This window comes from Schistocerca americana, chromosome 8, assembly GCF_021461395.2.
Source record: "Schistocerca americana isolate TAMUIC-IGC-003095 chromosome 8, iqSchAmer2.1, whole genome shotgun sequence".
Lineage (NCBI taxonomy): Eukaryota > Metazoa > Arthropoda > Insecta > Orthoptera > Acrididae > Schistocerca > Schistocerca americana.
The window spans coordinates 257619803-257644065 of NC_060126.1; the positions used below are offsets into that span (position 1 = coordinate 257619803).

General features: G+C 42.3%; 1 protein-coding gene across 2 annotated transcripts; it reads right to left on the reverse strand.

Annotated features, from left to right (window-relative positions):
* LOC124544883 (synaptosomal-associated protein 29) lies at window positions 1-24206 on the reverse strand. 2 transcript variants are annotated; one of them, XM_047123606.1, is made up of 5 exons: window positions 23830-24206; window positions 23645-23746; window positions 23262-23436; window positions 20293-20352; window positions 1-715 (listed from the first exon to the last, which is right to left on the reverse strand). In XM_047123606.1, exons 1-5 carry the CDS (start codon window positions 24082-24084, stop codon window positions 453-455), a joined length of 855 nt encoding a protein of 284 aa, XP_046979562.1. In that variant the 5' UTR covers window positions 24085-24206; the 3' UTR covers window positions 1-452. The 2 variants fall into 2 exon arrangements, with proteins under 2 accessions (XP_046979562.1, XP_046979564.1); XM_047123608.1 differs by lacking the exon at window positions 20293-20352 and having other exon boundaries at window positions 2-715.
* Window positions 24207-24263: the final 57 nt, after the last annotated feature.

The following is a 24263-nucleotide window of genomic DNA, read 5'->3' on the forward strand; positions in this document are numbered from 1 at the left end:
CCCTCTCCCCAAAACACACACACACACACACACACACACACACACACACACACACACACACACACACACACCTTGTAGCCTCCCCTACAATCTCTCTCACCACATCACAAAAATGATGCATTCAACACAGACTGAACAATAGGTTTCATCAAAACATTTAACAAATTAACATAGCTTGCTGAATTAACATATCACTGAGATTGCATAATGACATCTACACTAAGCTGTGCTTGTTTTTACATGTGTCAGATTTCATAAGGAAAAAAAATCACTTTAAAAACTGACACAAATTTCCACCTTCCATGTAAATAAATTTCAGTGTTCACTGGAAGGAAACAAACTGTTTCATAAGAAACACACCAAGAGAACTCTTCACACCACAAGATGGTAATGGCAGCTCAAGTTTCCATCTTTGTAAGGTCCCACTGTCCTATTATGTTGTCACCAACACACTATTTCTTGCCCAGCAAGCGACGCATATCCTTATTTTGGCGCTGCAAAGTGGTATCTGCTGTGTCTGTTTTGTCTGTTATTTTATCAAGTAGCTCATTCTGAGAGTCAATTTCTTCCCCTAACCCAGCAGCCAAACCTTTCAGCCGTGACAATGAACCACACATTTCTTCCAAGTTACGGTCCAAAGCTAACTGCATGTCACTCATATCATTAGTGTCAGCAGAGGCGAAGGTATCAGTTGTTAATCCTCTGGTTCGTAGACCTGTTACAAATCAAAATCATTAAGACTGTTCATCTGTTGTGGCTTACATTAAAAACTAAAGTAAGAATAATCCAAAATAGATGTTATTAATCGAAATACATAAAAAATGTCTAATTTATTCTATGCAGTGATTACTTATATCTTTAACACTTCAATTCCTCCATTTAAGAACTATTTTAATGGGAAAAAAACTGAAATCAATGAAAATTCTACTTTCTTCTTGTTCTTGATGTACTAGTTAATAAGTTGAAGTTAATTTGCAAATATTGGTTGGTTAATTGGGGTTTAAGGCACCAAACAGCAAGGTCATCAGTCCCTTGTTTCAAATGCAGTCCATTCTGCGAGTGTGACATCTCAGGAAAGTCAGAACAATAAAAGGGAAAAGGCTAAAAATGTAAAAGGGCAGTATGTTGTCAATGGTAAAAACAAAATGAGAGAAGTTAGCAAGAGAACGAACCCAAAACTATGATGAAGCAGCAGAGGCAGGACCACCTGCAATTTAAAAGGTGCAACCGCTAGAATGTAGAAGTATGTATGGGAAAAGGAGACTAACCAATCCTTTAAAAAAAAAGGGGGGGGGGGGGGGTAAAAACAGAGTAAAAGGGGAAGAAAAGAGGATCTCGCTCAGGGAGGTGAGTCGGGAATCTCCAAACAGTGGGAGACACCCAAACACTCACCGCCCTGCCCCAACACCAGAGAGATTAAAAACCTGAGAATAAAAACTGAGAATAAAAACCACTTTCCCAGAGGAAACCGAGAACCAGAGAGACCATCCGGGAATCGTCAGCCAACATCAAAGGTAAAGTGCGGGGGTGTCTGTACTTAGCACGCAGAGCCAAAAGAAGGGGGCATTCAACCAAAATGTGGGCTACTGACTGGAAGGCTCCATAACCACAAAGTGGGGGTGACTCATCACGCAAAAGAAAACCATGGGTCAGCCTGGTATGGCCAATGCGGAGACAACACAGTGTGGTCGAGTCCTTTCGGGAGAGGCGAAAGGAAGAACGCCACGGGCCTGGTGTCATCTTAATCGCACCAAGTTTATTAGGCAGGGGAGTAGCCCCCCAAGAGGTGGCCCATGACTGTGCGAAGTGGGATTTGATGTGAAGCTGTAAATCCGCTGCAGGAGGGGTTACAGAGAAGGAAGGGTAAGTGACTGCTCACCCAGCCAAACGATCAGCAAGCTCATTACCTGGGATACCCACACGGCCAGGCACCCAAAGGAAGTCACCGGAACAAGCAGCATGGTGAAGATCAGTGAGACGGTCATGGATGGCAGAGACCAAGGGATGGCGCGAGAAACACCGGTCAATAGCCATAAGGCCACTCATCGAGTCCGTTCATAACAAAACGCAGTTGTGTTGGGACTGTTTAATAAAGGTAAGGGCCTGGGAAATTGCCATCAATTCCGCAGTAAACACCTCACATGTAGGTGGCAGAAGATGATTTTCCATTCCAACAGAGGACGTGAACACATACCCCATATGATCAGCAGATTTAGAGCCATCAGTGTAAAAAACAACAGCATCCCTAAACTCCCATAAAATTTGGCGGAAAAAGGAACGGAACACCGTCGGGGGGATGGAATCTTTTGGACCTCGGCAGAGATCCATCCAAATTCGAGGCCGAGGAACTAACCAAGGGGGAGGGGCAGGGGGGGGGAGGAAGGGAGTGAGGAAGACAGGACGAAGAAGGAAGCTGAAAATCATAGCGAAGAGACGCAAGGCGGAGCCCAACCGGTAAACCCGCCCGATGGCGGGAATCGGGTGGGCGACGTCCATGGTCTGGGAATAGGATAGAATAGGACGAATGAGTGGGAGAGGAACGGATAGAGAGTGCATAAGACACCAGAAGCTGGGACCGCCGAACAGAAAGGGGGGGGGGGGGGGATCCCAGCTTCAACCAGGAGACTATCAACAGGGCTAGTAGGGAAGGCACCAGTGGGCAAACGAATACCATGATGGTGGACGGGATCCAGCACATGCAGTGTGGAAGGAGCAGCCGAACCATAAACTTGACAACCATAGTCCAAGCGAGACAGAACTAGAGTACAATAAAGACGGAGAAGGAGGGAACGGTCTGCACCCCAAGAGGAGTGGGCAAGGAAGCGAAGGACATTGAGTTTACGGAAACATCATACCTTCAGAAGTCTGATACGGGGCAGCCAAGTGAGCTTATTGGAGAAAAGAAGACCCAGGAAACGAAACTGTGAGACCACAGGCAATCGTCGTGCATCAAGATAGAGCTCTGGATCAGGGTGGATCGTAGTACGGCGACAGAAGTGGACCACCCGCAATTTTACAGGAGAGAATTGAAACCCGTGTGAGAGGGTCCATGCAGAGGCATGCCGTATAGCTCCCTGGAGCTGCCGCTCTGCAGAGGCCATCAAAGAGAAACTAACCCAAATGCAGAAATCACCCACATACAGGGCAGGGGCGAACAAAGGACCAACAGAGGCCACAAGTCCATCAATAGCAATGAGGAAAAGGACACTCAAGACAGAACCCTGTGGGATGCCCGTCTCCTGGGTCCGTGGAGAACTAAAAACAGTACCAACCCGAACCCTGAATGACCAATGGAACAGGAACTGGCAGATAAAAATCGGGAGTGGGCCCCAAAGACCCGACAGATGAAGGGTAAGTAAAATGTGATGGCGCCAGGCCGTGTCATAGGCCTTGCGAAGGTCAAAAAATACTGCAACCAAATGACAGCATTGGGAAAAAGCTTGCCGAACTGCGGATTCCAAGCGAAGTAAATGATCGATTGGAGACCGTCCCTCTCAGAAGCAACACTGGTAAGGGGACAATAGATCCTGAGATTCGAGGACCCAATTGAGCCGACGGGCTACCATCCATTCAAGTAACTTACAAACAACATTGGTCAGACTAATTGGCCGACAGCTGTCAACAAATAGGGGGTTCTTACCAGGCTTAAGCACAGGAACCACGATGCTATCCCTCCACTGAGAAGGGAAGTCACCCTGGAGCCAGATACGGTTAAACACCTGAAGAATATGTTGCCATTGTGGAGCACTGAGATGTTGAAGCAGTTGGTTAGGAATGGAGTACGGGCCAGGGGCCGTATCATGAGAAGAAGAAAGTGCAGAAAGAAATTCCCAATCAGTAAAAGGTTCGTTGTAAGATTCTGACTCACAAGGGGTAAAACAAAGTGGAAGCTTCAGCCCGCTGTTTCTGGTGAAGGAAAGCAGCTGGATAGGAGGCTGATGCTGTTGCCACTGCAAAATGGGTCGCAAGATGTTCTGCAAGAACTAATGGGTCCGTACAAAGGCCATCTGGGAGGTGAAGGCCTGGGAGGGTGGATTGCCGATGGCAACCTTGGAGAGAGCGAAGTGTAGCCCATACCCATGACAGAGGGACAGTAGAACCAAGGGAAGAAACAAATCGTTCCCAACATATCCGCTTGATCTGTTTGATTAAATAATGGACTTTAGTGCGGAGACGTTTAAAGGTAGTAAGGCTGGCTACGGATGGGTGCCTCTTAAAGTGTTGCCAAGCTCGACGGCGATCACGGATGGCAATGGCAATGGCCGTACTCCACCATGGGACTTGCCGGCGACGAAATGGTCCAGATGAGCGCGGGACAGCAAGGCTAGCAGCGCGCACAACCGCGTCAGACACGTCACGTAGGACATCAATACAACCCGACAAAGAGGGAGAAAAAACGACCTGTGCAGTGTATAGAGGCCAATCGGCACATTGGAAAGACCAACGAGGTAACCTGTCCATCGGCGAGCGGGAAGGGAGCGAGATAATCAACGGGAAATGGTCACTATCACAAAGGTCGTCATGTGGCAACCAGTGTAATGAAGGGAGGAGAGAGGGAGAAAAAAGAGAAAGATCAATGGCAGAAAAGGTACCATGACCGGCACTGAAATGAGTAGGGGAGCCATCATTAAGAAGGCACAAGTTGTGGTCTGCAATAAACTGGTCTATAAGAAGACCTCGTCTATATGGGAAGGCACTGCCCCACAAGGGATGATGAGCATTAAAATCCCCAAGGAGGAGGAAGGGAGGAGGAAGTTGCTGAAGACGGGCAGTTAAGGCAGCAGGTGTAAGAGTCCTGTCAGGAGGGAGATAAAGATTGCAAACTGTGACCGCAGTGTCTAAGTGGACCCTAACAGCAACCGCTTCCAATGTAGTTTGAAGAGGAATCAACATGCTAGCAATATCTGTACGGACCACTGTACAAGCGCCACCAGAAGCCCGCAGGGGTCCGACCCGATTTCGACAGAAAACACGGAACCCACGGAGGGTCAGTGAGTGAGCATCAGTAAAATGAGATTCCTGGAGAACCACACAAGCTGCAGAGTAGGACGAAAGGAGGGATTTCAATTCCAGAAGGTGATGATAGTATCCATTACAATTCCATTGGAGAACCACAGAACGATGATTTAAATGGGGGCTGAACACGCTAAAGCCAGTCATACCACCAGGTCCCCACCCGTCACCGACAAGGAGGGGGGGCGACATCCATGAATGACACGTCAGAATACGGTTGTTAAGTCGGGGAAGGGACCTCCGGTGACACCAGAGGCTCTTTGTCCCGGGACTTATGTTTCTTCTTCTTTTCAGGCGGAGATCAAGGAGGGCTGTGTGGCATAAAGGAGCCAGCTGCAGCAAGATCAGGAACAGAAAGAGACCGGGCGACCTGGGGGCAGACAGCAGACCGCGGCTCTCACGGTCGTCGCGCGGCAGCAGACCTTTGGCCGGGAAGGTGCCTCCCGGAAGAGGCGCCCTTGACCAGCAGACGCCGAAGGAGTGGGACACTTCTCCGGCTGGGGAGGGGGAGCAGCGCCCAGAGGAGAAGGTGTGGGAGCCGCAGGGGAGGGGGGGGGGGGGGGGGGGAGGAGAGGGGTCACGGATGGGGGTAAGGAGGGGGAGGAAGGGGTGAAGATGTAACCAAGGCGTAACTAGATGTCATGGACGCAGGGTGAAGACGTGTATATTTCTCACGGGCCTCTGTGTAGGTTAAACGATCGAGGGGCTTATACTCCTGCATCTTCTTTTCCTTCTTATATACTGGGCAATCTGGTGAATGTGGAGAATGACTACCATGACAATTTACACACACAGGAGGGGGAACACAGGGACTCCCCTCATGGAGTGGACATCCACAGTCACCACAGAGGGGGCCTGTGAACAGCGGGAAGGCATGTGTCCAAAACGCAAGCACTTAAAACACCTCATAGGAGGTGGGATGTACGGCTTCACATCACATCGATAAACCATAATCTTAACTTTCTCAGGGAGGGTATCCCCTTCAAAGGCCAGGATAAAAGCACCAGTATCAATGCGATTGTCTTTAGGACCCTTCTGAACATGCTGAACAAAGTGAACACCCCGCCATCCTAGATTGTCCCTAAGTTCCTCATCAGTTTGAAGGATGAGGTCCCTGTGAAAAATCACACCTTGCACCATATTTAGAGACTGGTGGGGGGTAATGGACACAGGAATTGTGCCAAGATTGGTACAGGCACGAAGGGCCGCTGATTGGGCAGCTGAAGCAGTTTTTATCAGCAACGAACCCGACCGCATCTTGCTCAGAGAGTCCACTTCGTCGAACTTTTCTTCAATGTGTTCCACAAAGAATAAAGGTTTGACACTGGTGAAAGTATCCCCATCAGTCCTGGTGCAAACCAGATAACGGTGGAAAGGTTTCGCCCCTAGCCGACGGGCCTGACCCTCTTCCCAGGGGGTAGCCATGGAAGGGAAGGCCGAAGGGGCAAGGGAAGCAGCAGTAGAAGAATCAGTTCCACACAGAGAGACAGACGCAGAAGAATGGCCAGAGTTCTGGACCCATATGCGTTTCATTTGCATAGCATCCGCCCTGATACCACCCACTCCAATCAGGGGCTCTCCTCACGGGCGCCACCCAGCCACAGCAAGGGTGGTCTGGCAAGGCGGCCATTGCCGGGGGTTCCTATGCTCCAGTATGACGAGCAACCACTCCAAGGCTTGCATGAGGTGGTCACAGCTCAGGTACTAGAAGTGTGATCCCTGTGTGTTCAGGGGGCTCAACCAAAAGGGTACATAGCGACCCCACCACACGGGCTGGCTAACGTGCTGGCTATGGACCTTAGCATCAGACAACGTGAAAGAAAAGGTGGAATATACTACTAGGAGGGCACACATCAGAGACACTAGGTAAGGTGCTCTTCCCCAAATAGCTCACACTATGGAAGAGAAATTTAGTAATGGAGGTCAAACACCAGAGGGGGACCAGGGAGTGCCAAAAGGAGGAGGTGATAACACAACAAAGCCAAATTGTAAAACCAACAGAACCAGGAGGATAGCGGGGGCCAACATAAGCAAGGACACCAAAAGAGGGAGAGGTGAGGGCGAGGTGAAGGGAACAAGAAGGGGAAAGGAGGGGAAGGGGAAGGAAATGCAGCCCTGGAAGGAAGGAAGGCTGCAATAGCTCGGGGACCCATGCTCGCCATGCACGTATCCACAAAAGAGTTGTGGACCCCCTGGGGGTTGCAAAAAAAAAGAACTACATAAAGAAAAGTTATGAATTTAGAAGAGCAGATTGAAGCTGGCACTCCCAAATGAGGTATCTATAGCTTCCAATATTTCAGGTACTTCCTATCACAGATAGAAAGAGGTGGGGCGTGCATGTGTTCAGTACAGTTCAACAAGTTTTTGATGGTGTATTTTGAAGAGAGGTTTATCTAATCTGGCTGTAAAACCTCTCAGTGGTACTTCTTGGGAATATCAAATGGATACCTTGGAGCCTGTTGGATACTACATTGAGGAAGTGTATGGTGCCTTTTATGAAACTAGCAAAGATTCTAAGGGAGATGCTTTTGGAAGAAACAGTGCTACTGGTATCGTAAGAACGTCACAAGAATTCTTGTTTCTTTGTTGTGCAGTGATATGGTATGAAACTATGTTTAGGATCCAACCTGGTGAACAAAGCTCTCCAAATAGTTACTGTGAACTGATACACTGCAGCAGATCTAGTTGAAAGTACTGGCAGTTTTTTCAAAGATGATGACATTGCAAGAGGGCTCGAGACAGTATGATAATGGGTGGATAAATGCTTGCTGCAAATCTGAATCTCATTCAGAGTTTGAAATAGAAAAGACAATTTATCCCAAGGGAGTGAAGAAGAAATACAAACTTAGTGATATAGGTAAAGTAGAGCAGTCCATAAGGTAAATTTTTCTGTCTTATGATGATAATTTTTAATTTTTCATGGTAAATTTTCTAATATTTGATTCCTTCACATGCAACATACATCTTATGCAGTTGAACAGTGTCGTCTAATTTAAAATTAGATGACGATTTTTGTATTTCTGTCCCATTCTCCAATGAAAAGTTAAGTAACTCTTGACTTACAGAATTACAGAGTTCCTTCACTAAACTAAAAATTACAGAAACTTTGTATTTTCACCCTTTTCACTCAGTCTAATAGATAGCATATTTTTATTTTAAGCCAGTACAATACAACAGGTCTCGTTTTTTCTGCTTTCATTACAAGCTTTTAAAATCTCAGAAATTACTTTAAATGGTAATGAATTGTTTCATCTTAATATTCAGCACTGGAATGAAAGTACAACATTTATTTCTTTTACAGAGCAATTTGTATGTAGTATTATTTTTTTATTTTATTTATTTAAAAGCCATTTCCACAGCCTGGGCGGCTACAGTTCCATTGACTGACTGATGCTGCACATTTTCAGTTCTGGATTTTGTGTAGCAGTTTCTAATGCACAGAACTTTTTAGATCAGTTTATATTTGAAACATGGATCTTTTTCTAAGAAATGCTGCAAAGAAACAGACCTATTTCAACAACAATTTTATTATACCGAAATTAAAATGTGTTGTTTTTGCAACAGTCTCGCCTTTAATTTTCTAAACGGAGATACAATTTGAATTTGTTGTTACTAGAAATAAAACTGTTTGAAAATGTAGTTTTCTTTATTACTTAGTTACATCTGATCTAGTGTGAAAAATTTCACATTCTGGAAAAGGAAGTCCTGCATCACACTCTTCACAATAGTATCTGGTATCTCTCCTTGCCACTTTGCACAATCTTGGCTTGCTTCTTTCTGCACTAACTTTGTATCTCCTCCAAGGCCATTTTGACTTTTCTGAAGCTGGAAGAACTTAGGAAAATGAAAATGTCTTCCACCGATTATATTTACAGGTGAAATTTTTTAAGTGGAAGTTTATTCAGCCAGGCCAAGGCATCTGCCAATTTAGTAATGAACTGAACAAGATGTCTACTAATACACTTTGACTTTATATAGAACACACACATTTAAGATGATCATCATCATGAAAAGGCGAAAACAACTTTCTTCCACAACTATATTTTTTTTTTCCTCTCAAAATGGTAAAAGCCTATTTGCTGGTCGTTGTGATCCACACCAATCTTGTTTCTATTGTAATCTAAACTACATCAGGTTTCATCTCTTCTATGACTCCCAACTCCATTCTGACAACATTAGATGTTTCCATGTTGTGTTTCACTGTCAAAGAAAGTACATCCCTAGTCCTTTCCATTTCACATACTACAAATAGTCTTCGTCTGTGAAATAAATGTTAATTTTCTTTTCAGTGTCTGGGATACTAAATCCTTAGCTAGACATTTCAATTTCTCACTACTGTTCCCACTGCCTTAGTTTTGTTCAGATCAGTGCAGGTGCAGAGTACAGCCTTCATCATACAAACCTACACAGCCTGTTTACTACAAGCAAAATGCTGTTATTAGCATTTGCCTACCTACCAGAATCTATCTCAATTTTCAAAATGTCTCAGGAGGAGGGGTCAGGGGCAACTGATGTGTCACTTGTATGGAAAAATGATCTTGGACCAGCTCCATTTGTCTGTCTACATGTTCCAACTACAACTTTATTTTCATTCCACTTTAAGATCTTCCACTCCAGCCTTTTCCTAATTAGTTTGTATCCTTTACTGTTCCTCCTAGTAGTTCCCAACATAGGTCTCTTCATTGCTCACTGAGAAACCGTTCCTTTTGGAATGGTTTTCATACTTAAAAAAACATATCTCACTGCCATATCAGAAATGTTGGTAATAACAGATTGTATGCATTCACACAGATTCTCAAAATATTTATAGAAAGATTTAAGAAAGATTTTATATTTCTGAACTGCAAATTTCATCAGTCTTTCTGTTGAATATCAGGTCTGTGATCTCTAATAATTTTACATTTCTAATGTTAAATACAGCCACCATATACAGAAGATGAGTCATAAATGTACAGTCTCAGACATAAAACACAGCTACAGACTGGCTGACACAGAGACTAAGCCCAAGTTGTTCTGTTATGGCCGCCAATAAAATTTACCGCCCATCAGACAGTCCAACCATACGCATGACTTCACGACATTACAGAATGTGGAAATGTATGGAGGAAGTGTTGCCTCCTACTCGAGCTGCTGAGTGCTGAATGAGCTCATGATAGTGGTAAACACTGCAAAATGTAGCCACGAAGTTTCGAGTACAGGTCCGCATACTCTACTATTTTTTAAAACTGCATTTCTCCAGATAATTCACTTCATTTTCTTCACCCCAGTAATAGTAAAAACTTCAGGAAAAAAAATCACAAAACAGCTCATAGCTGTGTGAAGATCAGGACAGTATATGCTTGAGAGTTTCCTCAGGCTACTGTTGCTACCAACAAGCAGCCACTTACTGCCTCACAACACGTGCCATACAACCAAGTGTTGCAGTGCTTTGAGTGTCCATCAGCTGCCATTTTCTTGTCTTAAGTTTTAGTATGTGTCTTGTAGCTATGTGTTGGATTATGCATACTTTACTTATGAACATAGCATAAGCATTGTAAAACAGTGTGGCAAAAATCTAACATTAGTAACATTGCACACTTTGGGTTAAGTAGAGATGAAGGCAGCAGTCGCAGCCCAAGTCCTTTATACTGTAGATGGGGTTAGTGCTTTCGAGCAAAACACGTCAGAAAAGGATTTGCTTGTTTCAAGGAAGACAGTTCTGGCTTGAATGATTTTCATCATTCAGGAAGTTTCAATAACTGACATGCAATAAACTGGGACCATTTAACTGTCAGGTTTAGGAGTACCACATGCTCTAATTCAAAGCAACAACTAAACAGGTGAATTTTACAGCACATTTGCTTGAATATCTTCAGTTCACTCATTAAGCACCCCTATGCAATATTGTTGCTGGTGACAAGCTACAATTAAGAAAAAATTAACAAATGGGGCCTAACAGAAAAGACACACTTTAGCAAGGGGCAGTGTTAACATAATATGTGTCATCTGGTGAATTAAACAGGTGTTGCGCTCTACCTACTCCCCAGGGATGTGTCCATTGCTGCTGATATTAGTTGCCACCAACTACGACATCTTTCGGTCAGAGTGTAAGGGAAATGACAGATGAAACTGCATCATATGTTATTACTATGAGATAACACACACTCCTGATGTCGCAAACAAAACTATCCAAGAGTTAGTTTGGGAAGTCATCCCTAAAACACTTATCCTTCTAAACTTATGCCCTCAAATGTTTTCTTTCCCACTCCTCATCAAACAACCGTCAAGCAAATGCCTTTCGAGATGAAAATACAATTCAAACCTGGTTTGACAATATCTTTAACTCCGGCAGTTTTCTATAATCATGGAATTGGTAAACTACTTTAACATTGCAATTACTGAAATTTTCCCACTTTAAAGAGTATTCTATGAAGTTTTGGGACTGCACTTGGATTACACACACTTCTTGTCACAATATATCAGCTGACAACCCTTCAGCCATGTTCACGTGAGTGTTAAGCACAGAAGATTACTAGTTCAAATCGCTAATGTTATATCAAAAACTGGCGCAGTGATGCATGCTCAAAGGCATCCACAACATGAGCGACCTGTCGAGTATCACACCCTGTTCGAGTATTGCTCCATTTATGGTGGGCAGGTGGATGTGCAATGGTGATACTACATGTGCGTTCTGTTGGAATGTACACTCACCGAGTTAAAATTCTGATGTCAAAATTAGTAAATTTAATTGTTGCTGGATGTGCCATTAGTCATACAATGTTTTCTTTTTTAAGAAAGTTTAAGGAATCACCTGGTCCTACTACTTATCTAGTTGAAAGTTGCCATCATGACTGAAAATCTTTTGCTAAATATATTGCCTCCAGTTCTTTAATAACAATCCCAGAAGGATATAATTGAAGCCAAGATTTCCATGGAAGATTAATCCATGGAATGTCCTGCAGAGATACAATGCTCTGCTACAGCTGACTTACTGGGCTGCAAAAGGTGTGTGTGTGTGTGTGTGTGTGTGTGTGTGTGTGTGTGTGTGTGTGTGTGTGTGTGTCAATGAACATATTTCACGCACTGTGGACTGTCTGACAAATGCAGATTTTGCCATACTGGCGAGGAATACTGTAGAAGCCAGCCTTCCACAATCCCAGATTGTCCTTTGCCAAACTGGGAAGAGCACAAGTCTTTGTTGTTGGTAGAAGACTACTTAGACATAATGTTTCCTTACAATTCTGCCTATTATTGACGGAATATTGGTGACATACAGGAGAAACACCCTGGACTAACCACTCTTCCTCCTCCTCTTTATGTTGTGGGTGGACATGTTTCTTCTCCCTGAAAGCTGTGCTGATTTATAACTTTTAGAGTGAACGAACATACCGGAAGATTTATACAGACCCAACAGGGAGGGAAAAAAGAGAAACAATAACATTGCTGATTTCTTCTTTGCTTCTGCAAGAAGATGCAAAAGATTAAGATTTCATAGCTCTGCTCCACCATGGTTATACGGTCTTCCGAAGGCACACAAGGTTCTTTTGTGAGAAATACTGGCATTCCAACATACGACTTAGCTAGGCATCTTGTGTCTTTAGTGACACCTTTTGCAGGGAAGTGCTCACATCATATTTACAACTCCGGTGAGTTTATTAATAGACTGCAGTCACTTTTGACTCAACCAGTCAAACCTACAAGGTCTGGTAGAAAAGTATCCAACCCATGGCCAGGAAAAATAAACTGGCTTGCCTGAAGCACTGAACATCTAATCACCCTCAAAGTAGTCCTTGGGGACTCCACACACTTCTCTCAATGGTGCTGCTATTGTTGGAAGCATGCTGAAAAAGCCTCTTTCAGAATGGAGTTCAGCTCAGCTGTCATTGCTTCCACAATGTCCTCTGTTGCCTGAAATCGCATTCTTTTCAATAGCCTCTCAAGTTTGCAGAACTGTCACACGTCACATAGGGACACAGCAGGAGTAAGGAGCCTGTTTAAGCACAGAATCTTGTTTCACCAAAAAAGTCTTAATCAAGTATGAGTTGCCATGATGATGGTGCCAATATCCTGTTGACCACAAGTTCGGTCTCCTGCAACACAAAGCATCATGTGGGTGATGGAGGACATCCCTGTAGTACTCATCCGTGTTGTTTGAGCCTGTGATACGTGCTCATGTTGTACTACACCATGTGAGTCAAAGACAGCAGTCAGCAACAATTTGACATTGCTGCACACTTGGCAGGCCTTTGGTCTTTGTGATGAGGAATGCTTCCACAGTGACTGGGATTTGGTTCCCAGGTCATGCCCATACACCCAGGACTTTGTGTTCACAATTCCGGGTCATTGTGGGGTCAAGCACATGCCTTGAGACTTCAACACAAAGCTGCTTTTGCTCCACCATCAGCCGCTTCAGCACAAATTTCGCCAACGCACTCTTTAGTCCCAAATCTTGAGTCACAATGGAATGTGCCAAGAAAGTGCCAACGCTCAGCTCTTCCACAATTTCTCTGATAGTCACACAACGTTCCTCCATCACCATGGCATTCACTTTGGCAATGACCTGGTTATTTCAGTATGTTGATGGCCAACCAAAGTGTGGCTCACTCCCCACCAATGTGTACCTGTCTTTAAACTATCTGTACCACTCTCCTTACTCTGTGTGATGCCCATAGCACTGTCACCAAAAGCCGTCTGCATCTTCAGAATTGTTTCCACCTGTCAGTCACCCAATTTCTGGCAAAATTTGATGCAATACCACTGCTCCAGTTCTGTCATTCCCTTGCATAGAAAAAACATGAGCAGTACACACTACCTCATGCAAATGCTGCTGCTTTCCAGCAACTGAACAGACCTCCTATTACCAAGCTCCAATGTTGTCTCAATCTTCACTAGGGTCCCTCTCGTGGATTCATTGACACTCAGCAGTAAGCTCAAAGCTGACGTAGCACTTTCATAATGTCCTTTCCTCAACCTACTTTTTTATTCAACAGTGAACATTTTGGGCAACTTGGCTGTGTTACCATGTGTAGTCCTCTCTCCCCTCTGGTAGCAAAGTTTTTTATGGGATACTGAGAAGAATGCACTTGATTCGGCCGAAATGAAACCAAAAGTCTTCTGGCAATATGTGGATGTATCACTGGTTTGTTCCATTTACTGCAAGCTCACACATACAAACCTATATTTGCAGTCATCTAGCTGCCACCATCCGTCACTAACTATGGGTTTCTTTCAAATGTTTGTCCACCAGGCACATGTATCTGATGGATACAGCCTTCCAAAGGAGCTGGAAAACCTACAATCAGGGTTCGTAAGTAATTATTCTCCACGTCAAATCAGCACAGCCTTAAGGGGAAGAAACATGACCACCTAAAAGAACAAGAGGAGGAGGAACTGTTCAAGTTCAGGACACTCCACTTGTATGTCAGCAAAATTTTGTTAAATTGGGCAGAATCATAAGGAAACATTACACCAACCTACAAAGACTGTCCCCTTCCCACTTCAGCAAAGGATGATCTGGGATTGTGGAGGGCTGGCTTCTACAGAATACCTTGCCAATATGGCAAAACCTAAATTGGATAGACAGTGCAAACAGTGCATGCAAGATGTGTTTAACACAATGGCAACTCTTGTGTTTTGTACAGCCCAGTAAGTTAGTGATGGCCGAGCATTATATCTCGACATGACGTTCTTCCATGGATTACTCTGCCCCAGAAATCTTGGCCTCGAAGAGATCCTCCTAGGATTCAGTTATTAAGGAATCAGAGGAAATATGTTTAGAAGAAAATCTTTATCAATTGTGATGGTGGCTTTCAACTAGACAAGTCTTGGGACCAGGTCATTTCTTTAATTTCTTCAAAAAGAACACATTTTATGACCAATGCCACATCTAGTGATAGTTAATTTGATTAAATTTGACATCAATTTTAACTCCACAAATGCACATTCCTACAGAATGTGCCTGTAGTATCACCATTACACCCATCTGCGTGCCACAGATGGAGAAATATTAAAAAAGGGTGTGAAACTTCACAGACATCATCTTACAACTGACTTTGCACATGTATCTCCATGATAATTTTTGGTATGAAGTTAGTAATGTGAACTAGTAATCTCCAGTGCTTATCACTTACAAGAAGCCAGTGAATGGCAATCAGCCAAAATATTGTGGCAGGAACCTCAAGGAGTACCTTAACATTGTCAGACTGTTTCAGATAATGCAAAAGAAAATACAGCATGTCCCATGAAGAATGGTCAATATTCAGGGATGTGAAAGGAAAGATCATTAGAAGCAAAAAGTTTAGTAAGCAAAGGCTCTAAAGCATATACCTTCAAGAGCTATGAGCACTTTTTCAGTAGGTGTCCCACAGTAGCAAAGATGAGCAAGTGGTCATAGCTGTTAAGGTATCCATTCTAGTGCCCTGGTAAATAGATTTTTTGCTTCAAATGATCATTCCTGTCAAAACCCTGAATACTGACAATTCCTCGTGGGGTACAATGTATAGTCGGCACCTGGTCTTCCTCTGATGATTACTGTTGTATTCAATGAACTAATGGTAAATGCCGTTAAAATATGCACTGTATTAGTACAAATGAAATAACTTATCACTATAATCTTACAATGAAAGTCTGTTTTAATAAAACATGAGGTATCTATAACATGAATATGCCTATATCAGCATGAATTAGTAAGACATTACTCACTTTGGACTTCAAAACTGTCTATATTTGTTTACCTTTGTGCATCATATGCAAGTAGAATGGAAATGCATTTCATAAATAAAACTATGTATTCACAGTTAAAAATTATGTAGGCTGAAGTGGAAAGTGGAATTATCAATTGTGCAATAGACTTCCTTCGACATTTTTGATCTGGCTGTGTGCAGCTTTGTCGCAGGAAAAATGAAAACCTGGCTTTCAGGGAGACTGAAACCTAGAGACAAAGCAGTTGCCATTTTACTGGTGACCACGTAACCTCAGTGCTAGCGAAGAGCTACAGTATTCATCTCTTCCTTAGTGTCCCCTGACAGCTATGACAGACAAATCTCAATGTGAAAGACAAGACTAGTTAAGAATTACCACGTGGAATGACTTTCCTGGACTCAAATCACAAACTGATGACCTGAAGTCACACCATAAGTGAAAATCACTGATTATTCAATGAAAATGTCATGAAAAGTCAAATGAATTTAGCAGGGTAATTCTTTGTTAACCAGGGTGTAATTCTGTCACAGAATTCCCAAACATATTCTGCGTTGTTGCCAAGATTCAGTTATACTACTAGAAGGACTAGGTCCTTGACCAGAGAAGTTTGGGGCCCACAGAAGCATTGGCTTGCATGTGCTGTCGGTCTGTGAAGTCTAACGCTGAAAAATGGTTGGTGGTATGCAGCGGCGAGACAGAGGCTGGCGGGGCTAAGATACCACGTGGCAACACTGTCGAAGAGGATCTTTGAGTTGGCAAAGGAGAAGACCATTTGTCTTTGGTGGACTTCTTCGAGGCTTTCTGGGTACAGGAAGACTTGGAAGTTTGTCTGGAGGGACAGAGGGAGTCTACACAAGAGTACTCCTCCTGTCCTACCGGTTGTGTAGCTGGTGGCTTCGCCCCTTGAGGCGAGAGTTTGACGGTTTGTTGCACAGCTGGACAGGGGGGATGGCGATGCCACCTTGACACTGGGTGATTTCACACACTCTGAACTGAATTTGAGGTCGCATGTCTGCATGGCCATGTCCTGCGTGGAGCGAGGGGTAACAAGAACAGAACTATAGGGGCCAGATGGGAGAACACAGGGTTTGTGACTAGCCAGTAACTTGTGATTGACTAGCTAAGGCACTTATTCCTTTACCTGAACCTCTTGGGCAACCCGCGCATCAAGATACATGGGACAATTCCGAGAAGAGGCGGCATGGCTGCCATTGCAGTTGATACAGCGGGGAGAGGGGGGTGGACAATCACCCTCATGTGTATCCCTACCGCAGGTTACACACTTGACGGTGTCGAATGACGTTGGTAAGCAGCTGAAATGATGACACTGGTAGCAGTGAATCAGGTTCGGAATGTACAGCCAGACTGTGATAATTTCATAGCCTGCTTTGGTCTATGACAGCAGCACCAGTATCGAAGGTGAGGAAAAGAGTGCGGGTGGGTACTAGGGAGGAATCTACCTTTTTCATTACATGATGGATGGCAATGACACCCTGATCAGAGAGGTAAGATAGGATTTCAGCCTTGGTTAGACTGTTTAGCAGCCTGGTGTAAATTACACCATGGGTAGAATTTAAAGTTCTATGAGCCTCGGCACAAACCGGGTAGACATGGAGAAGCGAAGCAGCAAGCAGTTGTGCTTGAGAAGCAGAAGTAGTCTCCAAAAGCAAAGTGCCATTCCATAAACGTAAGCAGGATTTCACAGGGCCAGCAATTGCATCAACACCTTTCTGAATAATAAACGGATTTACCGTGGCAAAGGATAGATCGTCTTGAGTATGAGAGACTACGAGGAACCAAGGTGCTGCAGAAAGGGTCTTTGAATTGTTAGCCTCATTATGTTCATGTTTTGTAGATGTTGATTGGGAAAATAACTGACTCATTGCGAGAAAATTCCCCATGATTGCCAGCATCTCCAATCGCACACACTTTCCAACTGGGGGCTCCCTTCACAATGGGCGCACCCACCTTAGGTAATTGTTCAGGTCACACCTCCAGAACCCCTGACAGAGGGACCAATTGGCAACTTGGGAAGGTTGCAGCTCAGGCTATCAACCCTCCCTGGGCATGGCCTGTACCAGGGGGTACGTGTGAACCCTACCTGTCGACCCGTGGCTGGGAATTACGGGTTACCCAGTCACCTATTACACGTCGGACACGTGGACCGCCCTTCAGGTGTGAACAGGGAGGAAGAAAAAGAGGAACCTCAAACGCCGAAGAGGAGGAACGAGAGGAGAAGGGAAACGAAGAAAGGAAAAGGAAGTGAAAAACAAAGGTGAGACTTATTAGGTCAGTGCAGAACATTCCCAAAAACATTCCAGTCATGTTCCCCAAGGGAGGGGAAAAATAATAGCAAGAGGTTAAATATGCAGCATGGAAGGGAAAAAATGCTGCAAAAGCTGGAGCCTTGTGGTAGCCAATCACAAATCCACCAAAGAGTGGCGGGCTTTAAAGTGCCAAACAAGTGAAACTGAGTAATGTGAGGTAGGTAAAATAATGTGACATTTAATGGTATCCCTTTTGCATATACTATCCTAACAGAAATGGAAAGTTGGGATTTGAGAAGCATATATGAGCTGTAAAATTGCCAATAGACACAGATTTTGAGTGCTGAATGTCAGTTTACAGACCAAATGATCATTCACTCTCATGTAACAGGCTTAATAGAGTGCCTGATCACAGAATAAGGAATTGGATTTGGATCAGGAAGACTATACACTACTGGAGGTTTAACTTTGAATAAAGTACCAGAAATTTAGACAGTAATATGTTGAGACACAGGATTTGTAAATTTCCTAGGTTCTAATAATTTTGAAAGAAACTAACTGCTAACCATAAATAGGATATACCAGACAGGTGACAGCAGTAATTCAAATTTTAGCATAAAATACAGTATTACAACTGGCCAATCAACAATCAAAGGTGAAACTCATTCTACGAAAATAATCTATAAGGTAAATACACAAATTACAAGTGATTTGCAAAGATTATGGGCCAATAATATCTAAAATTAAAGCCAAAAAATGGGCTTCTATGGTTAAGATCTAGTTATTTTAAAATAATACAGTGGCTACAGTGCCCTCAAAATAATTACCAGGCTTCAAATACCAAGAATTAAACAGTAACACAGATATGACAAAAATAAATTTTTCAGGCACAGAGAAAAGAAAAAAAAAATCCATATGACTTGTTGTGTACATAGTTCCGCATAGTCAGCGCGTACACAACTTTCCCACCAGAGCGAGCACTGCTAAGCACAACAGCGCAGGCACAGCACTCGCCCGTCTCCGCACTACGAGATGGCGCTGCCTTAGAGACGGACCAAATTCTGCTTCCGCCGATCCACGTATTAATATGTAACGCAGCCAATGAGATTGCTGCTAACGTAGAACCTTTTCTCCTCGTGGATCACACTCGCGCAGTGATACATGAACGCACGAGGTATTATAACGAGTGTACAGACCTCCGATTAGTCAGTGTGCATTTGTCTGCAGCAGTCTGTACCAGTCTATAGTCAAGTTTAAGTCTGCACCTAAGAAGATCATCATATTCCTGTACATAGCCATGAAGATAAATGTATAGACACTTTGTCAAGTATCAGAGATATGTGAGAATAAGATTAACGTACCCAGACCAAAGGAACTTCAGATTGTCAATTGTAAATAGCATCCAGAATAAAGTTACATAATGTCTATGCTTTTTATTATTTTAATAAATGTGTGTGAAAATTAATCAAGTTCTGTTTAAAGTTGGTCACCGTCAATCTGCTACTCTAAGCATGCAAGTGGCATTTCTATCGTCTGAATGATAATGAATTTTTCTCATGCAATATAGCCTGCATTATTAAGTTTTTGAAAACTACTACTGTGTTAACCCTAGGATGCATATACAGGGCCTCTGAGGCCCTTTTATGTCTTCATTTTTAAAAAATTCTGTAATTTTTTGTTTGATTTCAAACTGCTTTCCAGTACTCTAACACTATGACATTCCTCCTATCAAGTCTGAATGAGATACCTTTTCAAGTTTTTTTGTATAATTCAATATGTTTACCCATACACTGTGAATGCATAAGCAGGGCTTCAGAAGCCCTCACACATTTACAAATGTTCTTTAGCCTATATTGTCTTCAACATTTGTTTGGGAGCAGTTATTAATTCAACAATAACTGTAGTGGTATTTCCAGCAACAGGAGTGCCAACAGCAGCAGTAGCTGTAGTAGTAATAGTATAACTAAGAAATAATACACACTACTTTCACGTATTGGCAATGTCTGTGTATTTTAGATTTTTTTGCGATCAAATGTTTTATTATTACATAGTATAGTTATTCTGTGCTGCTCTTGTCAGCCTCATTGTTACTGTAGTTAGTTTGTTGCTACAAGGCCCATATTGTTACGAGTATGACTCGTTTAGTGCTGCACAAGCTGCTGTTCGAGAGACACGCCTTTTGCTATGGCTTCGACATGCAAAGCAAGAGCGTCAGTACATGCAAATGCAGCTAATTTTGAAAGTGTTGTGGCTCAGCGGTTTGAAGATGATGATTCTTCCAAGGAAGGAAATATTTTTGAAGATGCAAGTAGTGAAGAATCAGCCAATGTACCTGCAGATGTGAATAGTGAGGCAGATGACAGTCCTTCCGATAATATTACTCCATCAGGGTCTGAAAATGAAGAACCACCACAAAAAGGTATTGAAGACCACACATACATTAGTCGGAAGGGAACAATTTGGAAATTAGATCCTCCTGCAACTTTTCATACACCTGTCCATAATATCGTAAAGAAGGAACCAGCCCGTGGTTTGAAAACCTGTAAACCTAAGGATGCCTGGGACTATTTCATCTCCAAGGAAATACTAGAGAATCATCAACTGCAAAAATATTGAAGGCAGAAGAGTGGCTGCTTTACGTGGTAAAACGTGCTGAAATGGAGGGTTTTCTTGGTCTTTTACTGCTTTCTGGTGTTGAGAAGAGTTAGGATGTCCCTATTAGAGAATTATTCTTGGATGGAAAGGCAAATCCTACATATAAGGCCACCATGTCACTAAATAGATTCGAGGATATAAGGAGAATGATTAGATTTGATGACAGGCGTACCCGTGAATCTCGATCTGCAGATGACAAACTTGCAGCTGTTCACTATGTATGGGAACTATTTCTTGACAAGTGTAGAAATAGAATGATTCCCAATGATTTGCTCACAGTTGACGAACAGCTAGTCCCATTCCGTGGAAGATGCAGCTTCACCCAGTATATGTCCTCTAAATCAGCGAAGTATGGCATAAAAATATTTTGGTTATGTGATGCTACATCTACATATGCTTTAGACGGAATTGTTTACACAGGAAGGAAGCCCCATGAACCTATATAGAAAAATCTGGGATGGAATGTGGTGAATGATCTTGCTAAAAGCATTGAAGGATCATGAAAAATATTAGTGTTGACAACTTTTTTACTAGTGTGCAGCTGGGAGAACAGATGCTTCCGAAGCAAATTACAGTGGTGGGAACAAGCAAACAAAATAAACCAGAAATTCCTAATGAGATGAAACCATCTGCATCAAGAGCGATTCATTCCTCTTTTTTTTGGATTTAAAGGTGGCATTACAATGGTGATTCATGTTCCCAAAAAGAAAGTCTGTAGTTCTCATTAGCACAATGCATCACGACAGAAACATTGATGAAACTCGTGCAAAAAAGAAACCAGATATAATAAAGTTCTATAACTCTACGAAGGGTGGAGTAGATCAAATGGACCAGAAAATTTGTTATTACACTTGGAAGAGACAAACAAGAATACGGCCATTTGCATTATGGATGAATATGATGGACGTCGCAGCAACAAACAGTAAAATTTTATTTTCCGCCCAACATCTGACATACCATAGTGGAAGAAGTGATAAAAGGCGTTTGTTCCTAAGAGATTTAGCAGAGGAAATGGTAAGACCACTAATGGAACTTCATATCCAGATCCCTAATCATCCAAAGAAAATCGTTGCGGTCATGCAAAGATGTGGTGTTCAAAAAGAGGTCATTGCCGAACCAACTACCTGTTTCAGGAAAAAGATTTATTTACTGTCCATGTAATAAACACAGGAAAAGTGCTATGACATGCATTAAGTGTAAAACCAACATTTGTAATTAACATAGTGGCGTTCTTTGTGCTTCTTGTTTGTCACATGCTGAAAACTAAGAAAAATGCAATTTTTTGAGAACAATGAATAATAACTTTTTGTCAAAATATTGCCTATATACATATTGCGAATGACGAGTATGTTTTAATTGAAGAAATTGGTTGTCATAAATGTTATAAAATGTAAATTGCAATTTATAAGTGAATTAATAAAATTATTTGTAATGTTGTATGTAAATGGATGTAACTAATAAAAATTCACTCAAGAGTTCTTTTTTTTAAAAATTAATAAAATGTTAATCAGGCCCACCAGATCCTGTTACTGTATCTTCGGAATCTTTCAATATGACAATAAATTTGACAGAAATAAATTTAACTCCAAAGAATGATTATATGAAAAGAGGAAAATTTTAAATTAGGGCAGGGTCTTGGAGGCCCTGCATATGCATTCATGCGTGTTTTCAGCACCATGCATCCTAGGGTTAATAAAGTCTCATACTTGAAGGTACTCTTATTGAAAGATCATCAGAACACAATCATTTAAAACCATCTCAATAACACTGCCAAGCAAAATGTTAGTTTCAGAACACTAGACTGCTATTGATCATGATTCCACCTTTAACAGCATTTAATCAACAGCAACGAAAAAGAGGAATCGTAGAACAGTCAAAGGTTTTCCTGTACCTCTCAGGTAGGCACACAAATGCATATGCAAACATTTTCAATACAAAAGTCTATAGTTTCAATGCAATGAATTGCTGGTACAGCATCCTACAAAAAGTGGGTAACATGGGATTGTATTATAAAGGAAAAAGCAGCAGACTACAAGGATAAAGCCATGGAGATCCCTTTAACAAATGAAGACAGACAGCAATATTGTTCCTGTTTACTACAGCAAGCAGTAATTTAAAAGGATCACACAGAAAAGGACTTTCATGTAAAAAGCAAACAAGGGGGTATGTCTGGGTAATGCCCAGTGAACTGGCAGATTACAAATCTACAACTCCTATGAGCAGTTTCAGTTCCCATAATTTGTGGCAAAAACTATAATCACTGATAACAATGCCTCAAGTCTTGGGATGAATATGTTACATTACAGTTCATGTACTTCACGTTTCCCAATAATTTCAAGAAGAGGGCAAGGAGCCATAAGATCCAGTCCCCAACTTTATTAAAGACACATGAATTCAGGAATTCTTTACTTTAGACCTAGCTGTAATCTAAAGAATTAAACATGCCAGTAAAGACATACAGGTTTACTAGCAAGCAATCCAAGTAGTATACAGAATGTTTTGAACAAACATAACTAAGGGAAGCAGTTAGCCACAGAAAAAATCAATCAAAAAATCTATCAGTTCATACACGCGTGTAAAATTTTGGTTTCCCGACTGCATGCACAATGCGAGAACCACACAATACATAAAATTCATTATACTCACCTGGATGAGAATCAACTGGTGAGACTAAGCCAGGGGCGCTTCTTGTTCTATCAATAGTGTCAACTAATGGACTTTTGGTCTTGTTATCAGCATCGATACTAGATTTTTCTTTGGAACCAGGAGGCTGTTCGTTAGATTTTCCACTGAAGTAATTCTTCAAACTGCCCATTACACTCTACCAACAAAACAATGCATTAAACAATTTTGATCCCCAATTAACATTCACCAACGTAATTTGCGAACTGAAGTGGAGCTTAGTCAAAAACAACTTCGAATTCCTTCCATTAAAAAAAAAAAAAAGTGATATTTGCCTGCAAATTTCGTGTCACCTGCAGAGATCAACCTAAACATTACGTGCATCGGGAATCATTCCTTCTACGTACCTTGATGCCCTGAATATGTTTTTGGCTGAATCGCAGAGTTGCGTTAATATCATCCAGTCTCTTGTCTGTACGTTCCAACTGCTCTCTTTGACGCAATAGTTCCTGTGCATCAATTACAAAATGATTAAACACCAAAAAGTTTAAGCAAACATTTTAACAAAATTACATTTTCACATAAAATTTACTTCTGCTGTCGCAACTCCAATCTGTTCCGAATCCCGCAACATTGTAATGGACCTGTTGGAAGACGCTAAAGTTCTTTCTTCTATTTCTCGTTTTCTCTCAAGCAACTGTTGTCTCCTGTCTTCTAAATCTACCCTATCTTGATTATAACTTGATTTTCCAACTCTCGAATTTCGTAGGAACGTTTCATCATCAACATCATCCTCTATGGCGAAAAAAGGGCTATTCTGATTACTTAAATAGCGTTGCCCTGCCATCACTAAACCTTTCACGATCACCTTTCCTGTCACAGAGCTACAACTACACAAAAATTTTGACAACCTTCCACACAAAGCAATATCACTAACCACAGTCAACTACTAAACTCCATGTGACTGTAGAATGTAGATGAAACGTCACACTAATATCGATTGTAGCTAATTTTCGATTACAACGG